This window comes from Misgurnus anguillicaudatus, chromosome 8 (assembly GCF_027580225.2).
Source record: "Misgurnus anguillicaudatus chromosome 8, ASM2758022v2, whole genome shotgun sequence".
In the NCBI taxonomy this organism is placed as follows: domain Eukaryota; kingdom Metazoa; phylum Chordata; class Actinopteri; order Cypriniformes; family Cobitidae; genus Misgurnus; species Misgurnus anguillicaudatus.
The window spans coordinates 25,578,317-25,591,435 of NC_073344.2; the positions used below are offsets into that span (position 1 = coordinate 25,578,317).

Genomic DNA, 13,119 nt, shown 5'->3' on the forward strand with positions numbered 1-13,119 from the left:
CCACACGATGTTAGTTTTAAATAATAAATTGCAAACAGGCCCTTCGTCTCGAATTTTTTTTTGTGTAAGTTTTAAAATTGCCAGACTAAATTGTGTGTGGATTGTCGTTTCGTATTATTCTTATTTAGTTGTTCATCAATTTTTGTTAATAAAAAGTTTTTAAAAAATGTTATAGTTAAAGAGCGTTTCCTCTATTCCTCGCGAGATAGTGCGATGTTTCGTTTGTGTGACGTCAGCTGTCATTGTAGCAGGCGGCCTGTGCGCGGATTCATCGGTCTTTTCTCATTTCATACTGACCATTACACAAACTATAGTTGTATTTTAAGGTCACTATCAGTCCATAACGCGCTAGTATGGCTGACCCGAAGTATGCTAACCTGCCGGGCATCGTAAGTTTTTAATTTCTCACATAAACAGCAACAATAATAACGGTGTTTGTGTGTGTTAGCATTAGCACAGATCTGACAAGCGATGTTCATTAAACTGAAACTCATACAGTCACTTCTATCATTAAGGCACGCCTGTTTATAAACTTATTATATTAAATATAAGCAGACTTGATCAAACTAAGTTATCTGTATTAACTTACTAGTTAATAACAGCAGGTTTAGTAAATAAAGCCACCCGGTTAAAATCTCACTCAGGCTATATTTCTGAGATGTTACATTCACGAGCTGTTTAAGTCTGTTGTCATTCACACAGTAATGCTCATCATGTTATTGTTTTTATGTTGTTTTTGAAAACTGTATTTCTTTGTTTGTTTAGATGGGTGAGGTTAGTGATGACTAACGTTAGTTCGCGTTTGGGGATGATGCTTAAATAAAACAGTCAAAACGTACAAATATGGTTTTAAATGAGTATGAATTCAGCATTGTTGTTTATGTGTTAGCTAAAGAAATTGTTATATAAGTTTGTTTTGGAGAGTGGACGGTAATAAATAGCGGTTTGTGATGGGCGTTGGCCAGCTCTATGATTGATGTTAATATTGTGTATAAAGTTTCCTAATGGACGTTTGTCAGTCTGTATCGTTTATTGGTCCCTAATCATTCAAGTCCCGCCCCACCCAACACATAATCATTATTGGAATGACGTCACATTAAAAGGCATTAATTTTCCTTTTAGGCATCCAACGAGCCTGATGTGTACGAGACCAGTGATCTGCCCGAAGATGACCAGGCCCAGTTTGAGTCTGTAAGTGTGCATGTGTGTTATAAGCTGACCTGAGTACAGTATGTGTGTCTGACTTAACACTTTCCCTCCCCATCCCACTAATCCATCTTCATTGTTTGACCTGCTCTGGACACTAGTTTGTGCAAGTAAGACGCCCTTGTGTTCACCACAGAAACTGCATGGGTTGAATCTTCCCTTTGGTTTGTTTATCCATCTGGGGCAATTATTAGGATATTATTTGATTTCCTTCATTTCATTAGTAAAGTCAAACTTTTTGTGCCATTGCTTATGTGTGTTTGATCCTCTATACTGTGTGATTTTATATATGTTATATCCTCGATTGCAGATCTGTCACTGTTAGACACTGTTTGTAGCTTTATTTCTAATCTAAAGTGTTGTTTGTGAGTCCATGTCTAACATTAAGTTGCTGAGGCTGTAAAGTGATGTTTTGTGTGTGCGTGTAACAGCTTTTTTTCTCTGTATTGTATGTGATGCTGTGTCAACTCTTTTATGTTCCTTTAGACATGAGCTCCATCTCACTCATTACCTCCTCAGAAACTTCACATTTGTTTGAATATTAAACGGCTCGTTATAGTTGTGCTTTTATCCTACGGTGTAGCTGCGATGGCATAAGATACGCGTCGGTTTTCAGATATACTTCTGCGTCATCGACGTGCAAACACACATGCACACCGCTGGTAGGCAGTATCCACGTGTGTAACCACAATAGCAGCTCGACCGTCAATGAAGAAGCAGCTTGGCAAGTTTAACCCACAAGCGAAGAAGAAACAGCAGCTTTTCTGTATGTTTTAAGAAGACAGCGAATGGAAGTAAATAAACAGCGACTTTTGTCACTTTTAAATCACTTCTCAACTTGGCCAATCTTTGTTCTCACCGTTGCAAACGGAAATACCTATGATGCAGTTTTTTCAACTGACAGGAGGGGTTCTAGTGGACCAATCACAGTGCTTTCAGTCCACGTAAAACTGACGCGCTGTTAAAGGGATAGTTCGGCCAAAAACGATATTAAACCCATGATTTACTCACCCCCAAGCTGTCCGAGTTGCATATGTCCATCGTTTTTCAGACAAACACATTTTCGGATATTTTAGAAAATATTTTAGATCTTTCTGTTGATTGGGTGTGGTGTTGCGGGGTCCAGCGGTGGTCCACGACCTTCAGGTCCAAAAAAGTGCGTCCATCCTTCACAAATTAAATCCAAACGGCTCCAGGATGATAAACAAAGGTCTTCTGTGGGTAATCCGTGCGGTGTTTTTGTAGAAATATCCATATTTAAAATGTTATTAACTTTATAAACTAGCTTCCGGTAGCGCCGCCATCTTAGACTCAGGAGAGAGGATTAGCGTAGTGTACGCACTTTTCTTAGTGACGTATGACAAATTCGGAGGGCGGGGGCACCGAGCAGCAGCAGAGAAACTCTGTACGCTGCGTAAGCTCTCATCCTGAATGCGCATCACTCCAAAATGGCGGCGCTACCGGAAGCTAGTTTATAAAGTTAATAACATTTTAAATATGGATATTTCTACAAAAACACCGCACGGATTACCCACAGAAGACCTTTGTTTATCATCCTGGAGCCGTGTGGTTTTAATTTTTGTAGGATGGACGCACTTTTTTGGACTTGAAGGTCGTGGACTATTGCTGGACCCCGTAACATAACATTTAATGAACAGAAATATCTCAAATATTTTCTAAAATATCCGAAAATGTGTTTGTCTGAAAAACGATGGACATATGCAACTCGGACAGCCTGGGGGTGAGTAAATCATGGGTTTAATATCGTTTTTGGCCGAACTATCCCTTTAAAATTTGGCGAGGTGCACATCAGGCTACGCAGAGGCTACGGATAACCTATGGCGTAGCTACAGCATAGACCTTATGCACAACTATAAATTGGACTTTGGGCTCTAGATCTTGATGTGACAACATTAACAAGCAAAATAAACAATTAGTAGATGACCTTAGTTCAAATCATAGCTAAAGTGTATCAAAAACTACAGTTAGCCAGTGTTACTGTGTAAAATGTGTACTGTATAATGTAAATTATAACATATTTATATATATTTATATGACAAGGTATTTGTTAACTGCATCAATGTGCGTGCGTCTGATGAAACCGTCTATACCAGGTTTTTTTTAAACTGGGGTCCGGGGGCCCCCCAGGAGATTCTAAGGGGTCCCCAGAAAATTGTGAAAGATACAAGAAAAAATATCTTTTATTTCATTTTATCTTTCATTTCTTGCTGCATACATTCCAGAAACATTCACATTTGTTTTGTATCTTGCTGTGTGTTTTCCTGATTACAGTCCCTTGTAAAGCTGCTGTAAACAAGATTAATTTTCAAAGTTGTCAAAAATAATACATTTGAAGTGAAAATGTTTTGCAGACAGCAGATTCAAAAGTTACAGATTGCAGCTTTAAATAGCAATGCAGTAATCAATGTTTTTATCAATATTGCACTGATAGATGGTCCCTGTTACTCTGTGCTTGAGCCTGTAGATATCAGATCTTCTGTGACTGTAATGATCAGACTCATTCATCCGCTGATAAAACACAACACTTTGTTTTCCCTTCCCATCAGCTCCTGTTGTGCTTGTCATATGATAACTACATTAATATTTCTCTCTCTCTGTTTCTCTCTCTCCTCCTCACTTTCTTCTTGTTTCCTTCTCTCTCTTTTTTTCTTTTATTTGCTCTAACTGTCTTTGGGAAACCATAGGAACTGGTAAGAGTTTCTGATTCCCCTTTAACTTCTAAACCAATCAGATCCTCTGATCACAGTCGGCTCATGATTTGTGTATCTGTGAACTCAACACACATTTGGACTAACACTGTTATTCGGATTTGAGCGTTAATCTGTAGAAATTAATATGATGTGTCACAGCACATGTCCAATGGATGCTGAAGGGTATTTTTACACTCCTAAACATTAGACGGCAACTTAAAGATTATCATTAAGGTTATCGGCTTAACTTCAGAGTCATAATTCTCTGTTCAAGTTCTCTTAAATACATTGAGTTTTACATTAAAATCCCCTTCATCCTGACAACAATTAATCCTGACACCTGTCCAAATCCTGTATGAGCTCACTGTGTGATCAAACTCTTCGTCTGTGATGAATCTGTATGTTCATGTTAGTATAGACAACACAATATCTGTTACTCATAAACCCAATTTTAACAAAACCCAAAACACTAATATTACACATCACTGTTTGTACTATACACATTACCTAACCTTTAAATCATTGAGATGAAATGCTGGTGGACAATAAAACTATACAGGGCTCGAAATTAACTTTTTTAGTAGCACTGGTGCTCCCAAATTTAAAAGTTAGGAGCACCAGCAAAAATTAAGGAGCATTTATTGAAAATTATAAGAGCACCACAACGCCATCCTGAAGATTAAAAGCTTGAACAATCAAACTTGATCTTAAATTATTTGCCACACACTTGACTTGTGATTGGCCATTTTTAAACAAGCTCTTATTCTTAAAATTTGCGTCCCTATAAAAACTATATAAAATGCTATTTTAAATTTGGTTATTCAGTTATATAGATTTTTTTTAATTAGTTTTTTCTGTTTTAATTTTTTTGGATTTTCTATTTTCACTTTTCATTTTCTTTAATGGTTAATTACATTTCACTTATCAAACAGCATGTTTATTGAATTCATAAAATGTAATTTATCTTTTCTAAAATAATCAAATGAAAACAAATACATTTTATCAAAACATTGCATTTTTTTTATTAAAGTGCTGCATAACAAATCTTTGTTTGAATTAAAAATAAAATGTCTTTTGAGTGTTAATATATTACTTAAAAATCTTTATTTTAATTATTTTAAAAGTAGATTTCACTAAGCAATAATAATATATTTCTGTCAACTTCATTATGTTCAACTGACTTTTATTTTGATGGGTTGTCAGTTTGTATTCGACGAACGCATTTCTCAATTAAATCTGCGTGAACTCTGACAGCAGCTCTGAATATGAACTAAAAACAGCATAAAACTGAGCACGAGTCTCTGTAAAGTTTCATTGGTTTCTTCATTGAGACGTTCCTAATTATTCCACAATTTATCCAAATGTTTCCTAAATAAGGTCGCACAAATGCTCTTAAATATATTTTGAGGTCGTGCCAAATAATTTTTAGGAGCACATGCGACCAAAATGGTCACAATTTCGAGCCCTGTTATAATATCCCACAGACTTGCAGTGATGTGTTGACCTTAACTATAACTAAAGTAAATCCTAGAGACTTGAGGATGAGAGTAAGCAACTTACCACACAGAAGAGTCTCAAATCTAATCATAGCTTAGCAATACCCTGGCAACCACCCATAATTCCCTAGTAATGTAAGAATGGTTTAGCAATCTCATTTTCTTCAGATATATAAATCTAGTTCAAGTGTTGCCTGCAGTGTTCTAGATGAGAAGTTTGGTAGATCTGCAAACATCTGTGCTGTCAGTTTAATTCTCTCTCTCTATTTATCTACGAGCTGTGAGTTTTGTGCTGTTGTGACACTGACTGATGCATGAAGATGTGTGTGTGTGTCCTTGTGTGTGAATATAACTAATGATTTGGAGAAATTGAGCTCTAACTGAAGATTAAAATAAAAATCAATGTTTTAATTAGACTCAATGATCTCAATGATTCAGCCAATCAGAGCTTGAGAAGCTGATGATCTGTTCAGCTTGAAAATTCTGTCCAAAATGGCTCCCTATACCCTTAAATAGTGCACTATTGAGCGAGAGTCCATTTTTAGTGGTGTCTGACACTATTGAGGGCACTCGTTCAATCCCATGATGCACTGCAACAATAAGGGTGCAACCGAAGCTAGCCGCTAGTCGTCCAATCAAGTGTACAAATTCACTAATTAATTTTCCTTCATTCCTTTTAGTGACTAATGTAAGGAATAGTGAATGAGGGTACAGGGGGCTATTTTTGTTTATGTTATGAATGATTTCTAACTGCTCTTTGCTGCCCCCGCAGGAAGAGTTGTGCAGTGACAGTGTGGAGCGCATCGTCGTCAATCCAAACGCTGCCTATGATAAATTTAAAGACAAACACATCAGCGCTAAGGGTCTGGGTGAGTACGGTGTATTCTGACGATTCAATGAGACTTTATATTGAAGATCTTTGCTTCTGATCCTCTGTGTGTCTGTCTGCAGATTTCTCTGATCGCATCAGTAAGAGTCGCAGGGTGGGATATGAGTCTGGAGAATATGAGCTGGTGAGGGACTGACTGCTGGATGATGAGTCTCTGTTGGATTGTTGTGACTGGCCAATCAGAATCAAGCTGTGTAATAATATATTATAACAGATAATAGTATAAAATAAGGTTAACTCTGATGTTGTGTGTCTCTTCTCAGCTGGCTGAGGGCTGTGGGCTGAAGGAAACTCCTCAGCAGAAATATCAACGACTGGTCAATGAGATTCATGAGCTCTGTCAGGATGTGGAGAAAATTCAGGTTTCAACCCATTCTCTTAGTTTTGTTTATTGAATCGCCTGTAGAAAGCAGGACAATCACATAAAGTGCCTCTCTGTGTGTGTATTCAGAGCAGCACTAAAGAAAGCAGTGCTGAAGAGGGTTTGACTCCAGTGGCTTTGGCTAATCAGGCAGCACAGCTCAAACAGCAGCTGGTTTCTGCTCATCTGGACTCTGTGCTCGGACCCAACGCTCACATCAACCTCACCGACCCTGACGGAGCTCTCGCTAAGTGAGTGATACGATACCACCCGTCCGTAGAGAGCTGTTTGTAGGAGTGCCGATCGCTGACTTTCATTCTGATCCTTGCAGGCGGTTGTTGACTCAATTGGAGGCGGCGCGGGGCGTCAGGAGCAGCGGTGCAGCCGAGGGGAAGTCTGCAGCGCCCAAAGGCCCCGACGGAGTGATTCTGTATGAGCTTCACAGCCGACCGGAGCAAGAGAAGTTCGCAGAGTCGGCTAAGGTAGAGCGTTCTGGAAACATCTCATAGCTCTGATGTGTTTGTGATGTAATGATTTCCGTCTGTGATTGTAGATCGCTGAGCTGGAGAAGAGGTTGGCTGAATTGGAGACTGCTGTGGGCTCAGGGTCTGAGAAACAGGTAGAAATATCTAACAGCAGATGTGTACTGATATAAACCACAGGCTTTTAATCTGTGTTTGTGTTTCAGGGTCCTCTCAGCGCTGGAGTCCAGGGAGTCAGTCTGATGGTAAGCATACACTCACTAACCAGTCCTTCCAGAAAAACACTGTTTTTTGTGATTGTTGCGGGCAAAAATGATCTTGCGGCACGTTTGCTTAAAAAATGTGATGGAATATGCAGGATATTTATGCAATGAAATTGCAGGAACATGCAAAAACTATTTGCACCTTTTGCAGCTTTTCAATGATGTTCATGTCACATAATCACATGACTTCATAACAATCCCATGGACATGGCTGCACTTGTGTGAAGTAAATGCAACATTTTTCAACTTTCTGCTAAGATATATGTGACTTTTTGCTACGAAAAATGCAGGGGTTATGAAATCATGCAAACCTAGCATATTTTGCGCATGGAAATCTGCAATTTATGCTGCGAAAGTGCGGCGTATTTGAAAAAATGCTGCCCCCACCTAAATACTTTGGCTGATAATGCATTGAATCATGCAAACGCATAATCACGTTTTTCTTATGGGACTGACTAACATGTGTTTGGTGACTGTAATAATGATGCACGTGATGTCATCTGTATGTTAATGTGTTTGTGTAGAACACTATAGAGCTTCTCCAGGCTCGGGTCAGTGCGCTGGATGCTGCTACTCTGGACCAGGTTGAAGTGAGACTACAGGTAACCATGACGACACAGATTGATGCTCTCATTGGGGAATATTTGCCACCGTAAAAGAAACGTTTAAGACCTTTTACACTAAGAATGTTCATATTGTCCGGTTAAGTAAAGGTAATAATTTATGATCGATTAATATTATCAGTTAAAAGTAATGCTGGGCAAAGATTAATCGCACACAAAATAAAAGTTTTTTTGCATAATATATGTGTGTGTACTGTGTGTAATTATTATGTATATTTAACCACACACACATACATGTATTCATTTCATATTTTTTTTATATATATATATATATATATATATATATTATATAAATATAAATACATATATATACATGTAAATGTTTCTTAAATACATACATGAATATGAAGAGTTTTGTTGCAAAACGAGATAAATCTGTTTTAACATTTTTGTCACAACATGTTTATTACTATGTTATCATGTTATTATTTTGTTTTATGGTGCTACTTAGCTGTATTTTTTAAGTTATGAAGGTTTAAATCAAAACAAACCAACTGCAGTTGAATTGATATTAATTCGAATCCACAACCAAAAAATGAGATTTCTGAAAAATAAAATAAAAAAATTATTTCGTTTTGCGAGGAAACTCTTCATATGTGTGTGTATTTATATATACATAATAATTACACACATCACACACTCATATATTATGCTAAAATCCCTTTTATTTTGAATGCAATTAATTGTGATTAATCTTTGCCCAGCACTAGTTAAAAGATAAAAATATCTCTGTCTCGCCCGTGTCCAGCCAGACCTTCACTAATCACCTTCGTCCTTGACCATAAACATCTCTCGTTGGGCACAAACAGATAAAGATGACACAAAAGCAACACTTTTTGAAATGTGTCCTGGTTTAGAAATGGCCAATGTGATAGATGATGAAGAGACAGAGTCTGTTTTCATTGTATATTAATCCTGATCGCGTGCTCTTATGCGTGAATATTTAATAATGTATGAATCCTGGTTCTGTTGTTGATCTGTTGCTGTACGTTCAAATGAAATAAAATGTTGTATTATTTTTACCAGGTCATAGACAACCGTCTACTGTATTTTTATTCAATGACAATTTAATATTAAAATCTGTTAACGGTCAATTTTCGGTTAACAAACTGGTCAGGACAATTAACTGAAATGAACATCCCTAGTTTACACTAGGAGTTCATGTTTATGATTTACAAATGTTTACATTGAGGTCTCCAAATGTATTATCTAAAATAATAATCATCTTAAAGCTTACACAGTAGTGTTTTACCATGATAAAGACCAAGCACTGAAAAGAGTTAAATGTTTACTTGTTGTGCATATTTTTGTGTGAGTCTGAGCTTTTCTCCAGCGAGTGATTTTTGTGTGTGTTGTGTTTGTTTCAGAGCGTTCTGGGCAAGATGAATGAAATAGCAAAACACAAGGCAGCCATTGAAGACGCTGAGACCCAGAATAAGGTCAAGATGCTTTCTGATGATTGCAGATGTAATGATGTCACGCTGTATTCGAGTCTCATGACTGACTGTGTGTGTGTTTTTACGCAGGTGTCACAGCTGTATGATGTGGTTCAGAAGTGGGATGCGATGGCCACTTCACTTCCGCAGGTGGTGCAGCGTCTGATAGCTGTTAAAGAACTGCATGAACAGGGTAATACATCATTTATTATCAGCCTGAAACGACAGCATATGAGGTGCGCTCTCTTACCGTAACTGTGTTTTTCAGCGATGCAGTTCGGTCAGTTGCTCACACATCTGGACACAACACAACAGATGATCAATAACTCACTGAAGGACAACAGCACTCTGCTAACACAGGTCTGTGGCTTTCACTTATATGATGCATGATTATTATAACCTGTTACACTAGTCCTCTTGTGATGAAAATGCAATTTTATTTGTCTATATGGTGTTTTAATATGTTTTAAAGGTGCCATTGAATGTAAAACTGTATTTATCTAGTCATAGATGAATAATAAGAGTTGTGTTCATGGTAATGATATATCATGAGCCTCAAACATGATTGTTTCCTCCTTCTTATGTAAACCTCATGCATGCAAAAGACCGACTGCTGGAAAACAGACAAACCTCAACATAACACCAACTGTGACGTTACAGTCCAGATGTACACCCACAACATTAAATTACACATAAAATTAATTACAATGTTGTTAAAATGCTAAAAGTTAATGCTATATGCTAGCGTTTAGGCTGAAGTTCTAGTATTGACGTTACAGTTACGTTTTGCAGGTTCATACTGAAAAAAACACAAACTTACAACACAGAAACGTCCATTAACAATCTCCAAACAATTGATTATTCCTCAAAATCTGATACAGACTCAAACATAAGATCTGTTTACACACACACAGAGCTACTGAAGGAGAAACAGCCAATCAGAGCAGAGCTCAACATTATTATTCATGACCCTTTCAAATAAGGTAATAATAGATAATTTCATTCTAAAGACAAATCCTATAGGGTTGTAAATGGACATGTAAAACTGACTCTGGATCATTTTTGCACTTAATAAAGCCATAAACCTTCTTTGTAGATATCACAACAATTTAACACCAATGCATTCTATGGCACCTTTAAGACAAGCCATGTGCAAATTGAATATTTAACGCCATTACAGAGTATTTTGTCCTTAAAATATGATATTTCTAAAAATCACGGTTTGAAATCACCTTGATTTCCTCTGTTACCAACATTTAGCCAATCACGTCAACACAGTTGAACGAGTGGATTGGTAGTTCAAGTGATAGATATTATGTATGGATGCTGCATAGACTCGATGAATGTAGCACTGCTGCTTCAGCTCTGTTTCTGTGATGCTTACACATGCATTATAAATACTTTAACCTGTTAACATCAGCGCTTAACAAATTTGTGTCGTAGTTCACGTATGCAATGTGAAACTGGACTTCGCAGCTATTTAAAACTGCATAATGTAGCATCTATGTACATATATATCTATGGTCAGAGCTGGTGCATGGAGGCATTGCATATTGATGGTATGATAAAATGATCAGGTGGACTTTAAAATAAATGAGTCATTTATTACAAGCTGTGCATTAATTCAACTTTCTTATTTGTAGGTTCAGCAAACGATGAAGGAGAACCTGGTTGCAGTTGAGGAAAACTTTGGTGCCCTGGATCAGCGAATGAAGAAGCTCTCTAAATAAAATCTTGTTTATTTTGAGGAATGAGGTGGAAAGTCATCTGCGTCGACTAGATTCAAGCTCTTTATCCTCGTATTGCCTTTGTGTTTGTCTTTAAACAGATGAAACTGCAGTTGAAGGTTGAGACCAAATGTAACGCACACTACAAAACACCTGATCTCTTTCTGTGGAGTTAAGATACTGTACATCCATTACAAACACATACAGTCTCAATGTCAACCTATGAAACCAAGACGTTTCTGTTTACAGATTGATCTCTAGTGTCTTTAGTTGTGTAGCATCTAAAGATGTTGTTTTTTGTTTTATTTCAAATCCTTTTTCCTGATAGATCTGAGCTCAAGGATCTCAGATGCTGATGTTGTATATAAATATATTCAGGCCTGTAATTGAACCTGTTCTTATGAGTTATTGCTTGTAACCACTAATGTATTATTACAAAGCGCAACGGTCCATATCTTATGATTATCATTTTCCAAGATAGGATTTCAAAAGAAAAAATTAAACATGCTTTCAGAAACACCTTTCATTTTTACAGTTTCTCTCCTACACTGCAAAAATGATTTTTTTAGAAAAAAAAATCTTAGTATTTTTGTCTTGTTTTTAGTAAATGTATCTAAAAATTCTTAAATTAAGATGGTGGCACCATGAGTTCTGTATAAATTTCACTCCACCCAAGATGACATCTTCCAATTTTTGTGCTGAAAGTTATGGATTTTAACAACCAGTCCTAGTAAGAATCATGCTTTTTCTTGATGAGCAAAATGACACAAGAAAAGAAGTCTAGTTTTTAGACCAAAAATATCAAATGTAAGTGATTTTGTGCATAAAACAAGCAAAAAAAATCTTAAACATTTTTCTTAAACACTAAATTCAAGAAAAATTTGCTTAACCCTTTTTTATGCACAAAATTTGTCTAAAAACTAGACTTGTTTTGTTGGGTCGTTTTGCTCATCAAGAAAAAGCATCTTAATTGAAGAATTTTTTGATGTTTTTGCTAGAAACAAGACAAAAATACTAAGAACATTTTTTTTCTTGAAAATCATTTTTTGCAATGTAGGGATGCAAAGGGGTGTAACGATTTTTGTTAAATTTATGGAAACTTTCCATGGAAACATAATCTGGGGAATTATGAAATATTCCAAATTGGTGTCCAAACTTTTGGGTGTTACAGTAATTCTGTATGATAACAGTAAACTGGCTAGCAGACTGTTAAAGAAAGAACATCACAGCTACATTTTCAGTGAAATAATGCTAGCTTACATCTAGATATCTGATTTTCTGGCTGGCTGGCTACTGTAGAAACACACTTTGGTTAAACTAGAATACCACAGATCAAATATTTATCCGAGTTTTATCATCAAAAATTACTTGGGCTCAATGTGCAGGGTAGAAATTTTACTGAAACTGAAGTCTTGTTTTGAATAAAATTATGCTGCAAGACTTTTTTACTAGATTTAATTTCCCTGTTATAAACAAAACTGCTTTTTTTCAAATTTCCAGTTTATTCCCATGAATTCCCCTTTAGCTTCCCAGCAGGCATATGACCGAAATTTGGTTGAAATAAGGTGAGTTGTTTGTTCAGTGGTAAATGTTAAACGGTTGCAGAAGGTTAATAAAATGCTTAAAAATCAACATTGAAATTTGACTGAAATAATGTCAGTTGTTGTTCAACGTTGAATCAATCAATTCGCAAAATCAAAAGGTAATTCAATGTTGATTCAACCTTCTCCTTGATGTTGATTCAACGGTGAATCAACGTTGAAATGCCTGCTGGTTCTGTTCATTCCCATGGAAAGCAAAAAGTGAGCAAAAAGAAATCGGTACTGATGTTGTACTCGACTTTTAAGCAACTGTTGCAAACAAACCAAAACCTTCAAACTCAGCAGTGGAGAACATAAACCGCATCAACTGGGTACTATACATCA

At 36.7% G+C, this 13,119-nt stretch overlaps 1 protein-coding gene across 1 annotated transcript; it reads left to right on the forward strand.

Annotated features, from left to right (window-relative positions):
- The first annotated feature begins 221 nt into the window (after nt 1-221).
- dctn2 (dynactin 2 (p50)) lies at nt 222-11,711 on the forward strand. The gene is made up of 14 exons (XM_055214093.2): nt 222-389; nt 1,123-1,191; nt 6,186-6,282; nt 6,365-6,426; nt 6,566-6,664; nt 6,754-6,914; nt 6,995-7,145; nt 7,217-7,282; nt 7,352-7,390; nt 7,933-8,010; nt 9,399-9,470; nt 9,558-9,660; nt 9,736-9,827; nt 11,111-11,711. Exons 1-14 carry the CDS (start codon nt 354-356, stop codon nt 11,195-11,197), a joined length of 1,212 nt encoding a protein of 403 aa, XP_055070068.1. The 5' UTR covers nt 222-353; the 3' UTR covers nt 11,198-11,711.
- Nucleotides 11,712-13,119: the final 1,408 nt, after the last annotated feature.

Coding starts and splice junctions, on each gene's coding strand:
- dctn2 (XM_055214093.2), top strand. CDS start 354: ATGGCTGACCCGAAGTATGCTAACCTGCCGGGCATC. Junction 1,192..6,185: donor ACCAGGCCCAGTTTGAGTCT/GTAAGTGTGCAT, acceptor CTGCCCCCGCAG/GAAGAGTTGTGCAGTGACAG. Junction 6,427..6,565: donor AGTCTGGAGAATATGAGCTG/GTGAGGGACTGA, acceptor GTCTCTTCTCAG/CTGGCTGAGGGCTGTGGGCT.